This window comes from Schistocerca cancellata, chromosome 2 (assembly GCF_023864275.1).
Source record: "Schistocerca cancellata isolate TAMUIC-IGC-003103 chromosome 2, iqSchCanc2.1, whole genome shotgun sequence".
NCBI classification, from domain to species: domain Eukaryota; kingdom Metazoa; phylum Arthropoda; class Insecta; order Orthoptera; family Acrididae; genus Schistocerca; species Schistocerca cancellata.
In genome coordinates, this window is record NC_064627.1 from 796,405,478 (window position 1) to 796,426,968 (window position 21,491).

A 21,491-nucleotide genomic window follows, 5' to 3' on the forward strand; every position below is an offset into this window, starting at 1 on the left:
GTCCCCGAGCCTACTTCATTTTTCTTCTTAAAGTTTGCGTGTTTCTTGTAGTGATCCGTAAGCCTATTTTTTACAAAGCTTAACTTCTGATTTTACGTAGATAATGTCTCGATTGCAGTTACAATGTTATCATATTATTGTGTTATTGTAAACAAAAGATGAAACACCGCATCAGTTTCTTCAGCTGTCGCACCTTTCAACCGAAGACCACGTACCACCTTGTCAATTTCTAAGAAACGCCCACTCAGTTTGTGCTGGAGTGACCATCAATTGCAATAACTATGTACTTGGAAGTAGCTGATCAGCAATGCTTTTTCTTTCAAAATGGTGTCGCACAATATTTTTCACATTCGAAACGCGCTGCTGCAGTCTTTCATGTATTCCAGGCAGCTGTCCGCAATACGTTCTACTGTTGAACGACTATTTTTATCACATCTCGTGAGATTTTTGTGTTGCTCGTCTTTATCAGTAAATTTCTTTTCCACGTCACTTCACTTGTTCTGCAGTGAGATCCGACAAATTTAATTCGTCCAGCATATCTTGCATTAGAAATTTCCAGTTTCCAAAACTGTTTCCATACAAAAGTATAACTCAATATTTGCTTTCGTATTCTAACGTTCCAGGCTGACAAACCAAAAATATAAAAACACTTGCATAATAGTTACGTTTTAAGCTTCCTAACGTTTACTTCCCTCCTCTGGACACACGAGATGATGAACAAAGACAGATTGAAAGAACAATATGGTTGACACACTATCGAACACGTACATATATACCCACTGTACAGAAAAAGTCAGATTCTCCATACCTTAACGACATCAATAACCCAGAACAGTGTGTACATAATACCTTCGTAACTGATTGACAGGACCCGGGAAATGTAAAACGGCTTCTTCAGCCATACATATTGCTGCTTGCGACAGACACAATATACTGTAATGTGACTCGTTCACACGAAGATTCTTACTTCTTTAGACCCGAGAAATCATCCATAATGTTTGTCAAAATAATTTATAAAAACCCTAAATTTTCATTAAGAATTTTAAAAATTGGACGTAAGCTTAAAACACTTTTACATTCCTGTTAAAAAGAGAATTGCACAAACATATCCGAGCAAACTAAAGCAGAAGAGATGGATACATTGTATTTATTACCCTGTTCACACAGTCAGTTAAACAACAAGGGAGACAGCAATAACCAATGAGCTCCCTAATGAAACAGTCCAGCATTCATATTAAGTGATCGCGAGAAATCCTTAAATGAAATCATCAGACAAGGAACTGAATCTCATTAATTGTGAATGATAAAGCTGTTACTTAACCATCATGTCACTGTGCAAGATGTACGGGTGAATAAAGGAGGACACGTTTGATTCAAAATTTCTCACTCTGAATATGAAATACACTCCTGGAAATTGAAATAAGAACACCGTGAATTCATTGTCCCAGGAAGGGGAAACTTTATTGACACATTCCTGGGATCAGATACATCACATGATCACACTGACAGAACCACGGGCACATAGACACAGGCAACAGAGCATGCACAATGTCGGCACTAGTACAGTGTATATCCACCTTTCGCAGCAATGCAGGCTGCTATTCTCCCATGGAGACGATCGTAGAGATGCTGGATGTAGTCCTGTGGAACGGCTTGCCATGCCATTTCCACCTGGCGCCTCAGTTGGACCAGCGTTCGTGCTGGACGTGCAGACCGCGTGAGACGACGCTTCATCCAGTCCCAAACATGCTCAATGGGGGACAGATCCGGAGATCTTGCTGGCCAGGGTAGTTGACTTACACGTTCTAGAGCACGTTGGGTGGCACGGGATACATGCGGACGTGCATTGTCCTGTTGGAACAGCAAGTTCCCTTGCCGGTCTAGGAATGGTAGAACGATGGGTTCGATGACGGTTTGGATGTACCGTGCACTATTCAGTGTCCCCTCGACGATCACCAGTGGTGTACGGCCAGTGTAGGAGATCGCTCCCCACACCATGATGCCGGGTGTTGGCCCTGTGTGCCTCGGTCGTATGCAGTCCTGATTGTGGCGCTCACCTGCACGGCGCCAAACACGCATACGACCATCATTGGCACCAAGGCAGAAGCGACTCTCATCGCTGAAGACGACACGTCTCCATTCGTCCCTCCATTCACGCCTGTCGCGACACCACTGGAGGCGGGCTGCACGATGTTGGGGCGTGAGCGGAAGACGGCCTAACGGTGTGCGGGACCGTAGCCCAGCTTCATGGAGACGGTTGAGAATGGTCCTCGCCGATACCCCAGGAGCAACAGTGTCCCTAGTTTGCTGGGAAGTGGCGGTGCGGTCCCCTATGGCACTGTGTAGGATCCTACGGTCTTGGCGTGCATCCGTGTGTCGCTGCGGTCCGGTCCCAGGTCGACGGGCACGCGCACCTTCCGCCGACCACTGGCGACAACATCGATGTACTGTGGAGACCTCACGCCCCACATGTTGAGCAATTCGGCGGTACGTTCACCCGGCCTCCCGCATGCCCACAATACGCCCTCGCTCAAAGTCCGTCAACTGCACATACGGTTCACGTCCACGCTGTCGCGGCATGCTACCAGTGTTAAAGACTGCGATGGAGCTCCGTATGCCACGGCAAACTGGCTGACACTGACGGCGGCGGTGCACAAATGCTGCGCAGCTAGCGCCATTCGACGGCCAACACCGCGGTTCCTGGTGTGTCCGCTGTGCCGTGCGTGTGATCATTGCTTGTACAGCCCTCTCGCAGTGTCCGGAGCAAGTATGGTGGGTCTGACACACCGGTGTCAATGTGTTCTTTTTTCATTTCCAGGAGTGTAATTTGGCTCTGTTATTAAATTTGAATTGTAATATACGGACAGTTAGGTAAAGATTATGACGTAAACAGTACAATGTGTCTGTAACACTACTACATCAAGAAAAATCAAGTAAATCAGTTGTCAAATCTGATCGAACATTGCATTTCTGTTCTTTCACACGCAAATTATCGCTTTCGTATAATTTACAAATCCACAATTAATATCACAAAAAACGACAGCACGAAAAATGGAATGGTGTGTTGTGCTTGTTTACTTACCTTTGTGGTATTTGCATCCTGATACTCGAGACCAAAGTAGTCAGCTTCTAAAAGATGTAGCTGTTTACAGACTTGATCAAATAGCACTCTCCCCAATGCTTTGGCCTGGAAGAAAAGAAAAATGCTTGAGAATTCGCTACTCATTTGTAGTTTCTAACAGTATTAACACATTTTCATCAGCACACTAAGTCGACTCTTGCAAACCAGTCTCTTTTTTTTCAACGGCTACGTAAATGAAAAAAAAAGAAGGCCTACATACAATATGTGATCAAAAGTATCCTGACAGCCCCAAAAACATACGTTTTTCATATTAGGTGCATTGTGCTGCCACCTACTGCCACGTACTCCATTATCAGCGACCCCAAGTAGTCATTAGACATCGTGAGAGAGCAGAATGGGGCGCTCCGCCGGAACTCACGGACTTCGTACGTGGTCTGGTGATTGGGTGTCATTTGTGTCATACGTCTGTACCCGAGATTTCCACAGTCCTAAACATCCCTAGGTCCATTATTTCCTATGTGATAGTGAAGGGGAAGCTTTTACGCTTTTGTTGAGTGACAGGAGACCGCAGACAGTTGAGGGGGGTCGTAATGTGTAATACGCAGACATCTATCCAGACCGTCACACAACTTGGATTTCATGGTCGAGCAGCTGCTCATAAGCCACATATCACGCCGGTAAATACCAAACGACGCCTCGCTAAATTTTCATTAAGAATTTTAAAAATTGGACGTAAGCTTAAAACACTTTTACATTCCTGTTAAAAAGAGAATTGCACAAACATATCCGAGCAAACTAAAGCAGAGCAGTGGAAAAACGTTGTGTGGAGTGACGAATCACGGTACACAATGTGGTGATCCGATGGCGGGGTGTGGGTATGGCGAATGCTCGGAGAACGTCATCTGCCAGTGTGTGTAGTGCCAACAGTAAAATTCGGAGGCGGTGGCGTTATGGTGTGTTTCATGGAGGGAGCTTACACCCCTTGTTGTGTTGCGTGGCACTATCACAGCACAGGCCTACATTGATGTTTTAAACACCGTCTTGCTTCCCACTGTTGAAGAGCATTTCGGGGATGGCGATTGCATCTCTCACCACGATAGAGCACCTGTTTATAATGCACGGTCTGTGGCGGAGTGGTTACACAACGATAACATCCCTTTAATGGACTGGCCTGGAGAGAGTCCTGACCTGAATCCTATAGAACACCACCTTTGGGATGTTTTTGAACGCCGACTTCGTGCCAGACCTCACCGACCGACAACGATATCTCTCCTCAGTGCAGCACTCCGTAAAGAATGGGCTGCCATTCCCCAAGAAACCTTCCAGCACCTGATTGAACGTATGCCTGCGTGAATGGAAGCAGTCACCAAGGCTAAGGGTTGGCCAACACCATATTGAATTCCAGTATTACCGATGGAGGGCGGCACGAACTTTCAAGTCATTTTTCAGACACGTGTCCGGATACTTTTGATCACATAGTGTATGTGGAATTTTCTGCCAGGAACACCCGCAAATATATTTTTAGGTCATGCTGGAAACAATTTTTTTTGACTTTGCGATGGCATGTCTAAAACAGTCATATTCTTAGTCGTTTAATAGATGACGCATTAATCCTGTTTGATGACATTCTTGATGAAGCTAACAGATGTTACCAACGGTTCATTACATCACACAAGGATATCAGCTTCAGCACGGAGCATGAGGGCAACAGGACTAGTATTGCCTAGGATCATAAAACGGAAGGGTGCCTACAGGTCCAATGTATCCCAGACATCCGCTACATCTGATTACATATTTCACAACAGTTCTTGCCCTCCACGGTCCCATAAAGAAGCGAATTTCCTGTCATCGACTGACAGGATAATCAAATATCTTTTAAGTGAAGCGAATATTAATACTGAATTACACACATTGAAAATGCTAGTATCCAACAATGGCTTTGACCCAATATTAGTAATGAGGTTAGGCGCCAAGAAACTGAGGGAACAGACCAGGAACAGAGATCAGGTCACATTAGAAAGGAGCGAACAAAAAAATGAGTTTATAGTTTTACCATGCAGGGTTTACATTTCCGATAAGATACGTTGTTTGTCTCGGAAGACTAGGCTGCAAATTGGCTTCAGAACAGAGAACACAATAAGATGACGCATTATACACAACATCGATAAGAGTCAGGCATATAACTTGTTCAGAGTATATAAAACAACATGTACAGAATATGATAACTTTTATGTTGTGCAAACCAGGAGAACGTCAAAACAAGATTTACAGAATATGCTCATGTTACTGAATCACAACCCTCAGCTTTGAGTGTCCATATTATAACAGAGCGCAAGCATCACTGAAAGCATCACCGTTCCTCAGAACAGAGAAAAATGTAAATTATTGATTGACCTAAAATAAATATTGATACACGCTCACATGACGAAACGCTCGGACAACGTACTTTATGCACAGAGATGCGATGTATGCACGGAGATTCGGCAATATTATAGCCAAATAATTTCAGATTAATCTTTTCTTCGTTTTTCTGCAAGCAAAACTGGCTAAATTTGACAATATATATTGGCTCAATCTTACATCCATGTCGGAGTCGACAACCTCGTTATACAGCAGACATAGATTTTGTTGCATTACGTTCATATTTCTTACTGTGCTGCTCGTGGCAGTTAACATCATTTTTATCTCTTCATATATTTTACCTTTATCTGCTTAATATAGTCTACCATTATATACAATCTGCACAAGCACGGCATTCGACATATCTACTGAGTGTGTTTCACAGATATATTTAGTTGTGATCTCAGAGATAACAAGAGACCTGTATTAGGCCAATAAGCCTCCGCCCTGATCACAAGTTCCATGTTTTAATATCCTGACTGTAATAGCCAATACGACCAAGAATTGTAGCATTTTAGAGTCTGACAGCTATAGCTTGTATCACAGGGATAAGACAGATAACTGACCCTTTTATGATCACATAGACATGATTATATTTTTAATAACCATGGGAGTTGTAAGACAGGTAAGGGCCCTATCGCGATTACACAGACATGATCCGCGGGGTTCTGTGTTTTCTAGATCCACGTCAGCTTGTGTTACGGTAACTGAAACCCTTGCCAAATATCATTTTATGAAGTGAATGGTTCATAATAGTTCGGAATTACACTGAGCATTCTTCGGAGGTCTTGGCAAGTACCAGCAAGCCACCAGAAACAGTATCGGGTTTGTATATAGCGTTTGGTATAGTTTAGGGTGAATGACAAACAATTGTGGGATCGTGATTCGCTGGGCTGAAGCAAAATAGTGTACCGGTCGTTCGCTTGTCTCATTAAGTTGCGACCACATCGGACTCGCCGCGCACAAACGCGCAGCGCAGACCAGGGCAGAACCACGCAGAATGGAACAGTGTTCGTAGGTGGCGCGCGTCAATAAAAATGGGAAACGAGAAACGCTGCCCAGAGCCGCGCGCGGTTGAACCATTACTTTTCAGGTCCCACGAGAAATACGCCCCACATCCCCCCCACACACACGCACAAAGAACTTGTGAAGGCACACTAGTCGCCTTGTCCGCTATACTTCGCGAACGCTCTGTGCCGTGCAGGGCCCATGGGAAATCAATATGTCAATGATAAGTTACCCACTGAAGGCCTTAACTTCGTCATGTGCTATCGACAGCTCGCATGCATTTAAACACGCAGTTAACAATTGTTAACTTCGTCTGAAATAGTTCCTCGCTGGAGACCGCTGCTAACACTCGAGCGGCCTGCAGTGTCACGTGCGCCGCGGCCTGTCTTTCTCGTTGCCTCGTTTTCTTTCATGTACCATCACTGCGCGGAACTTGTTCATTGTTTTACAGAGCGGCGCGCTTTGACGTCCATACGACATGGACGCGGCTTTCCACCACAAGAACATATTTGAGGTGCTGCTCATTGTATTTGTGGTAGAGTCTGCGCAGGATAAGGTGGCCGATGCGCAGTGACCAATTTTCGTCCAAAGCGCTGGGCGAGTTCATTCGTTTGTTCAAAAGGGGAGGCCGCCAGTGTTTGCCACCCTTCAGCCGGTCGGCGACGACAGAATCGAGGCTCACGTCCTGCAGTCTTCCTCAAACGATTTTACGGAAACTATTCAGTAAAAAAGGATCATTTCTGGGTCACTTAAAGCTTTATATGCCACGTTCATGATATTAAAAAAAAAAAAAAAAATTAGAGAGATTAGAGCGCGCACAGAGGCTTTCAGACAGTCGTTCTTCCCGCGAACCATACGCGACTGGAACAGGAAAGGGAGATAATGACAGTGGCACGTAAAGTGCCCTCCGCCACACACCGTTGGGTGGCTTGCGGAGTATAAATGTAGATGTAGATGTAGATGTAGAGTTGACCATCATTTCCTTAATGGGCATAGTTATTGTGATCTTTACTTAAAAGTAAAGGACACTGCAAGAAATTCGAAAAAGTATTGCTGCATATTAAATTTAGCTAACATACTGAATTCTTCTTAAGACTTGCGAGGAGGTCTCAATCTGTCACCAATCTCGAGAAAATTGGTCTGATATAGCACTCATTTGCGTTCGCACTGCGCCAGCGACAAAACCAGATGAAATATACGCAACACTCCTCATATTTCATAAACGATTTCAGATATCTACAAGAGATTTTGGCAAATGATAGCACGCAAAGAGGAGAGTATTTTGGCATATGTTTATCATGCAGAACTTCATTATCTGACGTGTTATTCCACTAACTACATACTTTTTCGATGAAATTACGTAATTCTCAAGGGCCATCGATAGTTAGTGAAATGAGATATGCTATAAATTTGGGAAAAACATAATTGAAGACATTATGCGTTTTCAGAATGAGATTTTCACCCTGCAGCAGAGTGTGCGCTGATTCAAAACTTCCTGGTAGATTAAAACTCTGTGCCAGATGGAGACTCGAACTCGGGACCTTTGCCTTTCGCAAGCAACTGCTCTACCAACTGAGCTACCCAAGCACGACTCACGCTCCGTCCTCACAGCTTCGTCTCCTACCTTCCAAACTTTACAGAAGCTTTCCTGCGAACCTTGCAGAACTAGCACTCCTGAAAGAAAGGATATTGTGGAGACATGGCTTAGCCACAGCCTGGGGGGATGTTTCCAGAATGAGATTTTCACTCTGCAGCGGAGTGTGCGCTGATATGAAACATCCTCCAGGCTGTGGCTCAGCCATGTCTCCGCAATATCCTTTCTTTCAGGAGTGCTAGTTCTGCAAGGTTAGCAGGAGAGCTTCTGTAAAGTTTGGAAGGTGGGAGACACACACAGTTTTAATCTGCCAGGAAGTATCATTATGCATTTATTTTGTATTGAGGATGTGCTTTTTCAAAAGCTGCTGACCTTACTTTCCCTCAGTTCCTCACTTAATATACTTAATAGTCTCAGAATTCTCTCTCAATTGTGTCTGTTCAACATGAAGGTGAGGTGACATTTTGTGAACTCAGCTGTGTTTTGACAAAAGAAGCTAATTTTAACATAGTATCAAGGGGAATGGGTAGGCTTTACTTACAATTCGCCACTCATGACACGTCTCTGAAAGTTACAAATGGTTAACAAGCTAAGCGAAAATAAATCGCTGCATTTTCAGTGGAATTCTTTTTAGATACTAATCAGCGCAGAGGAGACAGATCTTTTTGAATGGTCACCATGCAAGTGTGGGTGTGGAGAGGCTCCACTTAATGTTTACAAAAAACGTGAGCTTCAGGATAGAGCCGCACTTCCCCTCCAGCGCTCAGCATTCCCACTACCGCGCCTGCCCGCAACCACCACCACCACCACTCTCCCAACGCGTGCACTGCCGACTGCGCATCTACAGCCTACGATAATTTGTGAGGACTCTATGACGAGACGCTTCGTCTGTTACAGCTAGGACCGATCAATGGGTCAATGCCATCAACCCTCCGTGATCGTGCTGGCACAGAAACGGAGGACGACAGAAAGAAAGTCGGAATGTCACTTCCTTTTTCCGAAATCGTTTCAGTGAGAAATATTGTACTCAGGTTCCTCTTTTCAACCGCCAAATGAACTCCAAAATGAATATCAAGATAAGTGATTGCGGGATAGCACATCAAATGAAATTGCTCAGCAGAGAAAATACGACTGAACCTGAAGGGATACCTAAGCGATTTTACTTAGAGGACGCAACGGAAATGTCTAATCTTCTAGAAGTAATCTAGCGTGCATTTCATTCGTACCTTTAAGAAGAACCGTCGAACAGATGCACATAACTACTGTATGAGATATGATCAAAAAGTAAAGGGAATTCTTGTTTTTATTAAAGAATGCTTCCCCCCATGAACCATGGACCTTGCCGTTGGTGGCGAGGCTTGCGTGCCTCAGCGATACAGATAGCCGTACCGTAGGTACAACCACAACGGAGGGGTATCTGTTGAGAGGTCAGACAAACGTGTGGTTCCTGAAGAGGGGCAGCAGCCTTTTCAGTAGTTGCAAGGGCAACAGTCTGGATGATTGACTGATCTGGCCTTGTAACAATAACCAAAACGGCCTTGCTGTGCTGGTACTGCGAACGGCTGAAAGCAAGGGGAAACTACGGCCGTAATTTTTCCCGAGGGCATGCAGCTTTACTGTATGATTAAATGATGATGGCGTCCTCTTGGGTAAAATATTCCGGAGGTAAAATAGTCCCCCATTCGGATCTCCGGGCGGGGACTACTCAAGAGGACGTCGTTATCAGGAGAAAGAAAACTGGCGTTCTACGGATCGGAGCGTGGAATGTCAGATCCCTTAATCGGGCAGGCAGGTTAGAAAATTTAAAAAGGGAAATGGATAGGTTAAAGTTAGATATAGTGGGAATTAGTGAAGTTCGATGGCAGGAGGAACAAGACTTCTGGTCACGTGACTACAGGGTTATAAACACAAAGTCAAATAGGGGTAATGCAGGAGTAGGTTTAATAATGAATAGGAAAATAGGAATGCGGGTAAGCTACTACAAACAGCATAGTGAACGCATTATTGTGGCCAAGATAGATACGAAGCCCACACCTACTACAGTAGTGCATGTTTATATGCCAACTAGCTCTGCAGATGACGAAGAAATTGAAGAAATGTATGATGAAATAAAAGAAATTATTCAGATAGTGAAGGGAGACGAAAATTTAGTAGTCATGGGTGACTGGAATTCGAGTGTAGGAAAAGGGAAAGAAGGAAACGTAGTAGGTGAATATGGATTGGGGCTAAGAAATGAAAGAGGAAGCCGCCTGGTAGAATTTTGCACAGAGCACAACTTAATCATAGCTAGCACTTGGTTTAAGAATCATGATAGAAGGTTGTATACATGGAAGAACCCTGGAGATACTAAAAGGTATCAGATAGATTATATAATGGTAAGACAGAGATTTAGGAACCAGGTTTTAAATTGTAAGACATTTCCAGGGGCAGATGTGGACTCTGACCACAATCTATTGGTTATGACCTGTAGATTAAAACTGAAGAAACTGCAAAAAACGTGGGAATTTAAGGAGATGGGACCTGGATGAACTGAAAGAACCAGAGGTTGTACAGAGTTTCAGGAAGAGCATAAGGGAACAATTGACAGGAATGGGGGAAAGAAATACAGTAGTAGAAGAATGGGTGGCTCTGAGGGATGAAGTAGTGAGGGCAGCAGAGGATCAAGTAGGTAAAAAGACGAGGGCTAGTAGAAATCCTTGGGTAACAGAAGAAATATTGCATTTAACTGATGAAAAGAGAAAATATAAAAATGCAGTAAATGAAGCAGGCAAAAAGGAATACAAACGTCTCAAAAATGAGATCGACAGGAAGTGCAAAATGGCTAAGCAGGGATGGCTAAAGGACAAATGCAAGGATGTAGAGGCTTATCTCACTAGGGGTAAGATAGAAACTGCCTACAGGAAAATTAAAGAGACCTTTGGAGATAAGAGAACCACTTGTATGAACATCAAGAGCTCAGATGGAAACCCAGTTCTAAGCAAAGAAGGGAAAGCAGAAAGGTGGAAGGAGTATATAGAGGGTCTATACAAGGGCGATGTACTTGAGGACCATATTATGGAAATGGAAGAGGATGTAGATGAAGATGAAATAGGAGATACGATATTGCGTGAAGTGTTTGACAGAGCACTGAAAGACCTGAGTCGAAACAAGGCCCCCGGAGTAGACAACATTCCATTGGAACTACTGACGGCCTTGGGAAAGCCAGTCCTGACAAAACTCTACCATCTGGTGAGCAAGATGTATGAAACAGGCGAAATACCCTCAGACTTCAAGAAGAATATAATAATTCCAATCCCAAAGAAAGCAGGTGTTGACAGATGTGAAAATTACCGAACAATCAGTTTAATAAGCCACAGCTGCAAAATACCAACACGAATTCTTTACAGACGAATGGAAAAACTAGTAGAAGCCGACCTCGGGGAAGATCAGTTTGGATTCCGTAGAAATACTGGAACACGTGAGGCAATACTGACCTTACGACTTATCTTAGAAGAAAGATTAAGGAAAGGCAAACCTAAGTTTCTAGCATTTGTAGACTTAGAGTAAGCTTTTGACAATGTTGACTGGAATACTCTCTTTCAAATTCTAAAGGTGGCAGGGGTAAAATACAGGGAGCGAAAGGCTATTTACAATTTGTACAGAAACCAGACGGCAGTTATAAGAGTCGAGGGATATGAAAGGGAAGCAGTGGTTGGGAAGGGAGTGAGACAGGGTTGTAGCGTATCCCCGATGTTATTCAATCTGTATATTGAGCAAGCAGTTAAGGAAACAAAAGAAAAATTCGGAGTAGGTATTAAAATCCAGGGAGAAGAAATAAAAACTTTCAGGTTCGCCGATGACATTGTAATTCTGTCAGAGACAGCAAAGGACTTGGAAGAGCAGTTGAACGTAATGGATGGTGTCTTGAAGGGAGGATATAAGATGAACATCAACAAAAGCAAAACGAGGATAATGGAATGTAGTCGAATTAAGTCGGGTGATGTTGAGAGTATTAGATTAGGAAATGAGACACTTAAAGTAGTAAAGGAGTTTTGCTATTTGGGTAGCAAAATAACTGATGATGGTCGAAGTAGAGAGGATATAAAATGTAGACTGGCAATGGCAAGGAAAGCGTTTCTGAAGAAGAGAAATTTGTTAACATCGAGTTTAGATTTAAGTGACAGGAAGTCATTTCTGAAAGTATTTGTATGGAGTGCAGCCATGTATGGAAGCGAAACATGGACGGTAAATAGTTTGGACAAGAAGAGAATAGAAACTTTCGAAATGTGGAGTTACAGAAGACTGCTGAAGATTAGATGGGTAGATAACGTAACTAATGAGGAAGTATTGAATAGGATTGGGGAGAAGAGAAGTTTGTGGCACAACTTGACCAGAAGAAGGGATCGGTTGGTAGGACATGTTCTGAGGCATCAAGGGATCACCAATTTAGTATTGGAGGGCAGTGTGGAGGGTAAAAATCGTAGGGGGAGACCAAGAGATGAACACACTAAGCAGATTCAGAAGGATGTAGGTTGCAGTAGGTACTGGGATGAAGCAGCTTGCACAGGATAGAGTAGCATGGAGAGCTGCATCAAACCAGTCTCAGGACTGAAGACCACAACAACAACAACAACAATTAAAGAATCTTTATTAATTCATCAGCATCCACTTTTCCCCCTTCAAAGTAATCCCTCTCGACATTATACATTTACATCAGCGCTTTTTTCAATATTTGAAGCACTTTTGGAACTGACTATCCGCTTTGGTGTTCAGTTCCTTGAGCGATTCAGTTTTTATCTCATCAGTTGGGGCAAAACGATCTCCTTTCATTATTCTCTTCAGCCTTGGGAACAGAATGAAGTCGCAGTGGGCTATGTCCGGCGAATACGGTGATGTTTTGCTACAATTCTGACTGCTGCTCGCAAACAGCGCATAGCTTCCTGGTAGTATTCTTTGTAGACCGTATGACCATAAGGCAGGATCTGATGACGTACTATCCCAGGGTAATCCAAGAAAACAACGAGAAGTCTTCACATGTGGTCGAACTGGTCGATTTTCTTTTTTTTAGGTTTTGGCTCTTCAGGCAGATTCCATTGAGACGATTGGGCCTTGTTTTCGATGTTATACCTGTACACCCATGTTTCGTCACCTGTTACAACCTGCTCCAGAAGTTCTCGATCGTTGTTGACTTGATCCAGAAATTCCTGGGCGGTGTCTAATCAACGCCGTTTTTGGTCGAAATTCGGTAATTTCGGAACCAAATTCGTTCCTGCAGGTTTCATGCCCAAGACATCTGAAAAAATTGCTTGGCATGACCCAAAGGATATGTCGACATTACCACCAGTCTCTCTGATGGCGATTCGGCGATTTTCCAGAATCATTTTCTTTACTTCTCTCACACTGCCGTCAGCAAGTAATGTGCTACGACATCCAGGGCGGCCGTCGTCTTCAACGTCTTCTCGATCCTCTTTGAAAAGTTTATACCATTAGTAAGCTGTTGTTTTAATAACAGTAGATTCGCCAAAAGCCAAAGTCACCATTTTGAATGCGATGCTTTACTTCATCCCATTTGTGAGCAGCAACCAGTAATATTATTTTCCTGCGCTTCTAGTATTGCCTTTAAGTTCTGTCGAAATGTTTCATCACACACTGCAAAAACTACGAATAATAATATGATGGCAACAGTACGAAAAAATACCTTTGAGAGCACTACCACATATTGTGGTAGTTGGTTAAGCGCGAAACGTATGCTTGTCAGGTACATATACAGAAACGACCTGATGGATAACGTCGGATGCTTCCTGGGGCTGCTCGCTGGTAATGCTGCAACTGCATACGTATAAGTATAAACACAAAATCGTCACTAGGTTCAGGAAATGGTCGTCCATTCTCAACATAAGCATATGTAACACGTACAATTACTGAAAACAGTCAAAACCGTTAAATATCTAGGAGTGTGCGTCCGAAGTGATTTAAAGTGGAACGACCATGCAAACTTTATTAAACGAAAGGTAGACGTCAGACTAAGACTCACCGAAAGAATCCTAAAAAACAAAAATCCAATTTATCGACCGTAGGTTGTAGCTCTCTTACATCTTGTTCTGCTACTGCTGCTGAGACAAGCGGAAGAAATCTTGTGACTACTTTGCCCGCATAATATTCTCTTCTTTATCATTTCCTTGATAACGTGTAAAATGATTTAATGAAATGTAGTCCACACTAATGGTTTGTAATACTCTTCAATTTTATTTGTGTATATGGTACAAAGACGCGAGCGCACCTTTATTTGCGTTCGCTCTATTCCACAACCACCAGAGGAAGACAAATTAGGTTTACTTACTTCGGTTATTTTGAGAGAAACTAAAATAAAACTGCGGCGGGAGTTAAATTGTTCATGTGATCGAATACTCTATACTACACAATACTTTACACGACAAAGTACAATGAAATCAATATCTAAAAATCACAAATATAAACAGAAAGAGCAACGATATCGCTCATACAATTTCAGTAGTAGACTCTTACAAGAGATGCCTAGTGCATCAAGGAGAGGTCTACTGTGAAAATTCAAACTGCGCACGTTACGATAAGAGTCAAGCAACATATTAATTGTTCCTGCATACCTTCGGGAAACCACCATGACAGAAAAATCAGACGTTTCCAAACTCACACGAAGGCTTAACGACAATCCTGTGCACCATTCGCAAAAGGGAACAGGGAAGAGGGTAAATTGGTAATTTGTGGTAAATTCCTATGGGACCAAACTGCTTAGGTCATCGGTCCCTTGGCTTGCACACTACTTAACCTAAGTTAAGCTAACTTAACGCTAAGCACGACACACACACCCATGCCCGAGGGAGGATTCGAACCTTCGACGGGGGGAGCCGCGCGAACCGTGGCAAGACGCCTAAGACCACGCGGCTAACACGCGCGGCAGGAAAGAGGGAAACGATAGTGCTACTCCTTGTACTCTTCGTACCCCTCGTCTAGTGGTTTGTGAAGTAGGCATGGGTGTAGATCAATCGCAAATTTCCAAAGATATATTCTTCTTCTTCTTCTTCTCCTCCAGAGATTAAGCTTTCAAGCCTGTTCTCTCTTCACAAATTTCTTCGATATTTTCTTAGGTCTTCCGTATTCATCCTCCAATATTTGAGAAGCCTTTTATTGTCCATCATTTGCATATGCCCATATTAGATGCCGTTTTCGTTTATTTTCTCCTGGACTATCTTCGCCTCTACTTCTTGCCGTATTATTTCAATTTTTATTCGTTCTGTTCTAAGGGTGGTCTCTTGTTCTTAGAAATTTCATTTCGGTGCGCTGTATACGACTTAATATTCCGTTTTTATGCCTTACTTTACAAAACTATATTCTCATCTCTTGCCGGTACTATACCACGTATTATGTTCGCATCTGGACAGTTTTGTTTGAAGATCTGTATTACAAACACGTCCAATTCGACAACCCAAATACGCTCTACGAGGAAGTCTTCTAGGACAACTTTGCTTTGGGGGCTGCATCATTGGCACAACACGCCATTAGCTTTGTTTTAGATTTAGAAGTTTTACATCATATTCCGTATTAAGTTACTGAAATAATATGCAAACTGTAATCTGTCTGCTGATTCTTGAATTATTAAGATGTCGTGTGCTTACAGTAAAATATTTAAAACTACTTGTTTTGATATTTCGATTCTTATGGGATCAAATTACATCCAGTTATGTATGACACCATTTATATCAACTTAGTAGCTAATACGCTACTGTTGTAAAAACTTCAGCTACTAACATTTCTTCAGCCTTTGTCCTTCTCAATTAATGAATATCAGTTTCCACATTTTGGGAAAAGAATTCACCATACATACTGGGTGTGTCACTGGATACAGGAAGGTTCAAAGTTTTGTCACAGTGGTGCTGCTGTTTTCTTGTAGTAACATGGCGACTACACCATAAGAGAAAACATATTGTGTGTTGGAATTCGTGAGAAGTCAATCCATCAATCCACTGTTCGTCCGTAACGGAGATTCAGCAAGAAGCCGCCTCTGCACAAGCAGACTGCATGAGACGGGCAGGCTAGGAACTTCAACTTCCTTAAACAACGGTATGGCGTGATCTGAAACGACGCCTGCATATGAAGCTTTACAAGTTGTATTTACTGCAGCAATTGCGTCCCGGTGATCATAACAGAATCCACGAATTTTGCATTTCAATTCCCCATGATATGACACGGACACTTTTTCCGAACGACTCATCTCTTCGGACGAATCGACGTTTCTTCTACTGGGTAAAGTAAATCGCCATAATGTAAGAACTTAGGGGTCACAAGATCCTGGCGTTATCGACGAACATGAAGGAGAGACACCGAAACTGAATGCGTTTTGTACCGTTTCTGTGTATCTGTGTACGAAGTGTTTGGACCGTTTTTTTTTTTTTTTTTTTTTTTTTTTTTTTTTTTTTTTTTTTTTTTGCGGGGAATACTGTAACAGGAATGTCATACTCGAACATGCTGCAAAATTGGTTGTTTCTTGAACTTCACGGAGATTCCAATTATTTCATTTTTAGCATAACGGCGCTTCGCCTCACTTTCACCTCGAGGTGCGGCGTTATCGTAATAGCGCCGTCCCACGACGTTGGATTCGAAGAGGTGGAAAACAAGATCTTGTTCACCGCTTTTGGCCTCCCAGATAACCAGACCTCACACCTTGCGATTTGTTTCTAGGGTTATGTAAAAGACTGAGGCTTTGCCCCACCTACGGCCGTTGCTCTTCAAGAGCTGAGAAAATGAATTGTTGAAACTGTCGATTCAATAAACAACGACCTGTTGATTCGTATGTGGAATTAAATGCACTACCGTTTCGGTGTTTCTCGAGCAACGCATGGTGGTCGCGTCGAATGTGTGGTATAGGATCCATGCGAACATAGAAATTTGAATCTTTCTCTATCCAGTGACATGCGCAGTGTGTTTCTATCTTTCATAGTTTGTCGGTATTAAACAACTGAAATCTGTTCTTTTAATTAATCACCTTTTATATCCTCTCCTGGTACACAATGAAGTCGCTGCACCATAGCACGCCGCTACTGGAGAAAAAAAATGGATTCCGCAGTGATGGTTTTACCCGTTTTTTGGCTCCTCTAATTATGTACTATGGTGCTGTGGGGCGGAAATTTCAATATGTGCCACAATTTGATCGACACACCTGCAAATTAACAAAGAATTAATTATGTAACTTTACTTTGTCGAGGTGCTAATTAAAAGTTTATGAGTGCCTATTTTTCAGTCACCGGCTAATTTCCGTGGGTCGTGTGGTTCAACCAAAGAAAACACTATTTTGCTTTTCCGTGAATTCGTGTTGCTGTATAAACGAAAAAGTTGACGTCACCTAGCTCCACTATTACTCACCTTCACAACTGACGCCACCCTACTTTTCTGGATACGTTAACAGGTCACGGAAGTACAGGATTTGAAATTGGCTGGCAGCGGAAAATGAGGAGGTATTCGGCAGGCTATCTGACGGACGGGTCACTCGCTGCCTCTCGAATAACAGACGAGGCCGGTGCGCTCTCTCCAGATGCCAATACCACCGCACCGCACCCCACCCCGTATTGGCTTTCAGCGCATCGGCGGTAGCGTCTCCGGACGCCCGGTTCTCTCGGGAAGATCGTGGCACAAATCCGACGAGCCCGGTCCCGCCTCAAATCCAGGCTTAGGTCGCCCGACGCTGCTGCTGTTATTGGCTGCGCACATCGGTGAGTGGACCTCGGATATCCTCCTCCTGATTATTGTTCGGGTATAGGGAGCAGCGGCACGAGTCTCCTTCCTGACGGCTTTTCAGAATGGCGGCAGACGCGATTTACGGAAATAACAGTTCGTCTGATTTCTATCAACACTGACTTATATCCGAGGGAGCAGTAGCGCGGGTGAGAAATAGGCGTGGCGGTCATCACTGAAACAACCGGTTTTCTGTCATATCGTTATTTTTCAACTCCAGTTTAACCTGAGAGCTACAATCGCTCAAAATAACCGGTACTGAAATACCTGATTTTTCTTTTTTCATTCCTATTATTTCCTGTAATAAACTTAGAAATCGAACAAAGATTGAAAAATATTTGACTGCCTCAGTTTCAAGACACACACAATCAAAATGTTAAATTAAAAAAGCAAAATAAAAGAAAAACTCAGTCCATCCACAATTTACTGCTTTTCCCTTAAAGTGATAAGTGGTTGAATACTGCAAAAACATCACCAATGATTTTAATTTTTTGAAACTTCGGTCAAAAATCATATTGTAATCAAGGATCGTGTCACTATTTGAGCACGACGCAGAGCCAGTTCCAAAGGATGAAAACTCAGGTTAGAGAACTCTGTCCGCGTGTTAATTTGTTCGATTTCAAGAGCTACAAATAGATAAAGGCGTGTTATGTAGACACAGTCAACAGATCTGCTACTTTCTATCTTTATCGTAAACTATGAATAAATGGCCTGTTCGGGAGGAGGTTTTTTATGGATAAATAGTTAATTTTTAAATCTTCGTTGATCCATTATGGATCGTGGGACGACGGCTGTTATGAACTTCTTGATGCAATAATTCACCAACAGCCGTATGATTTGTAGAAGTTTATTTTACTTTATGAACTCCTAATAAAAATAAAAAATAAAAAAAAATCAAATGGCTTTGAGCACTATGAGACTTAACATCTGAGGTCATCAGTCCCCAAGAACTTAGAACTACTTAAACCCGACTAACCTAAGGACATCACACACATCCATGCCTGAGACAGGATTCGAACCTGCGACCGTAACGGTCGAGCGGTTCCAGACTGAAGCGCCTAAAACCGCTCGGTCACTCCAGCCGGCTATGAACTTCTATGTGCTACCAGTTTCGGCATTACACTGATGACGTCTTCAGGCCCCACAGAGTCTGTGTCGCCTGGCCACCAAGAGCTGTTGCAGGACGATTGATTCACGGATGCAGTTATATGGCTCCTTCCGTGTATAGCGATTTTACGACTATGACGAGTGGGGCCTGAAGATGGCATCAATATAATGAGGAAACTGGTAGCACATAGAAGTTCACAAAGTAAAATGGTTCAAATGGCTCTCAGCACTATGGGACTTAACATCTGCGGTCATCAGTCCCCTAGAACTTAGAACTACTAAAACCTGACTAACCTAAGGACATCACACACATCCATGCCTGAGGCAGGATTTGAACCTGCGACCGTAGCGGTCGTGCGGTTCCAGACTGTAGCGCCAAGAACCACTCGGCCGCCCAGGCCGGCTCATAAACTTCTACAAATCATACGGCTGTTGGTAAATTATTGCATCAAGAAGTTAATTTTTAAGTTCTCCCCTCATATGATGAAGCCTAAAGGCCATTTTCCCCTTTGTCAGCTACAATGGACAGATTAGCCGACTTCACAAGCCGAAGAGTCAAGCAGTATATTGTTCCCTCCTACGTATATCTCGCGAAGAGACCATGAGGATAAAATCAGAGAGATTAGAGCCCACACAGAAGCATACCGACAATCCTTCTTTCCACGAACAATACGAGACTGGAATAGAAGGGAGAACCGATAGAGGTACTCAAGGTACCCTCCGCCACACACCGTCGGAGTATGGATGTAGATGTAGATAAGAAAAGAAGCACTGGGCACAAGGAGGCAAAAGCCTTCCAGTCAGGCGGCTGAAAACATGCCAGGGGCTTCCAGCTAAAATTGCCATATGGCTCCACCTTCTATCCGAATAGAATGAGTAAATATGTTTGTAAGAGCACCTCCTCTTAGGGTTACATCTACTATGGTGATTATTACAAGAACCGGGCGAAGACCAGGTCGAGTTAGAAATACGTGTACATCCTAAAATAATAAGTTGAAAGATATCTTAAAAATAAATACCCATCACAATGTAACTAATATAAAGTATAGCTCGATATTACTTTGTCTACTTTAGTTTCTACGACAAAAGATGTTGTTGTTTTCTTGTCTTTCTTTCTACAGTGACCGTCCTCAACACAACAAATTAACAAAGTTAGATATCTACATGATGTTTTGTTGTATGATAGAGTAATATTATACATTGCTTATCTAATAATTTTAGCAGAGCTTCTTACTGTCGTTTGATTTCGTTTGTACTCAAATTTACTTGCTCGTTTTTGAGTGTTGACGGAGGATCTGTTTTTAACTTTGTGCACTCGGCTGTTTCTGAAGTTTAAAGGATTATTATCCTATACTTATGACTTCGTTCCCATAATGTCAGAGTAGCAACTAGTGTTACTCTAACCCGACAGGCTCCCATATGCGCTCTGATTGCATTGTTCATCAGTTTTCTCTATGAATGATGTCTTTAGCAGCTATCATTATTTTGAGTGGTCTATCCTTGTCTTCGTCTATTTTTGTCCTAGTATGAGTGTGCTGTTGGTTGATCTCAGGTGGTAACGCAGTGCTTAGGGCACTTGGACTCAGTATGAACGAGCGCGCTCCAAATCCGTTCGGTTATTCTAAATTTTGCTTGCTATTGTTTCAAATCATTTCAGCCATCTCCTGTTCTTAATCTTTTTAAGCAAACGGAGCACTGTACCTCACTGATACCGCAGACTCTAATGTCCGACGACGACAACACAAAACTAACACAGAGAGCAAATGAAGGAAGTCTCACACACAGCATGTACACGTGTACCATCCAACAGGCCATACCACATAGTAACAGATGCATTTTTGGCATAAAATTTTTCTGCTTCTCCAGCAGCAGTAGTTTTATACATTATGACGCGCTACCATACCCAGAAAACTTTTATGTCGACTGACTCTGGGCGCGGAAGCCTGCGCAATTATAGATGCATTATTGACTTGACAATGCTGTAATATTTCCTTTTCCATGTGTTTGGTGCTTGTTTCTGTCAGCATTCTTATTACAATAACACTGGTTGCTTTCTCCATTTTCCATAATAACGCAATATATCAAAGCAATGGAAATTTAACGAATAAAAATTGCTCGTTTAAAAAAAAGTTTATTAAAAGCGAAAAATATCAGCACTGCTGCTGTGGCTAACTGATATTTCGTTTCTTTTTTTTACCCAGTTATTAGCAAAAGATAAAAAATACCTGTCACACCAAGGCCAAACAAATATCGAAAAATACCCGTTATTCAAATGGTTCAAATGGCTCTAAGCACTATGGGACTTAACATCTGAGGTCATCAGTCTCCTAGAACTTAGAACTACTTAAACCTAACTAACCTAAGGACATCACACACATCCATGCCCGAGGCAGGACTCGAACCTGCGACCGTAGCGGTCCCGCGGTTCCAGACTGAAGCGCCTAGAACGCTCGGCCACGCCGGCCGGTATGCCCGTTATTCCCAAGTACAACACAGGTATCGATTTCCATCGGTCTGTTTTTCCCTTCCCTAGCGAGAATCTGGCCGAAAGAGCGT

At 42.9% G+C, this 21,491-nt stretch overlaps 1 protein-coding gene across 1 annotated transcript in view; it reads right to left on the reverse strand.

Moving 5' to 3' along the window:
- LOC126162648 (FERM, ARHGEF and pleckstrin domain-containing protein 1) overlaps nt 1-21,491 on the reverse strand; it is a 707,909-nt gene that overhangs the window by 270,601 nt on the left and 415,817 nt on the right. Inside the window, exon 3 of the mRNA XM_049919284.1 lies at nt 3,083-3,187. Coding sequence (XP_049775241.1) covers nt 3,083-3,187 — 105 coding nt within the window. The remainder of the gene's footprint in view (nt 1-3,082; nt 3,188-21,491) is intronic.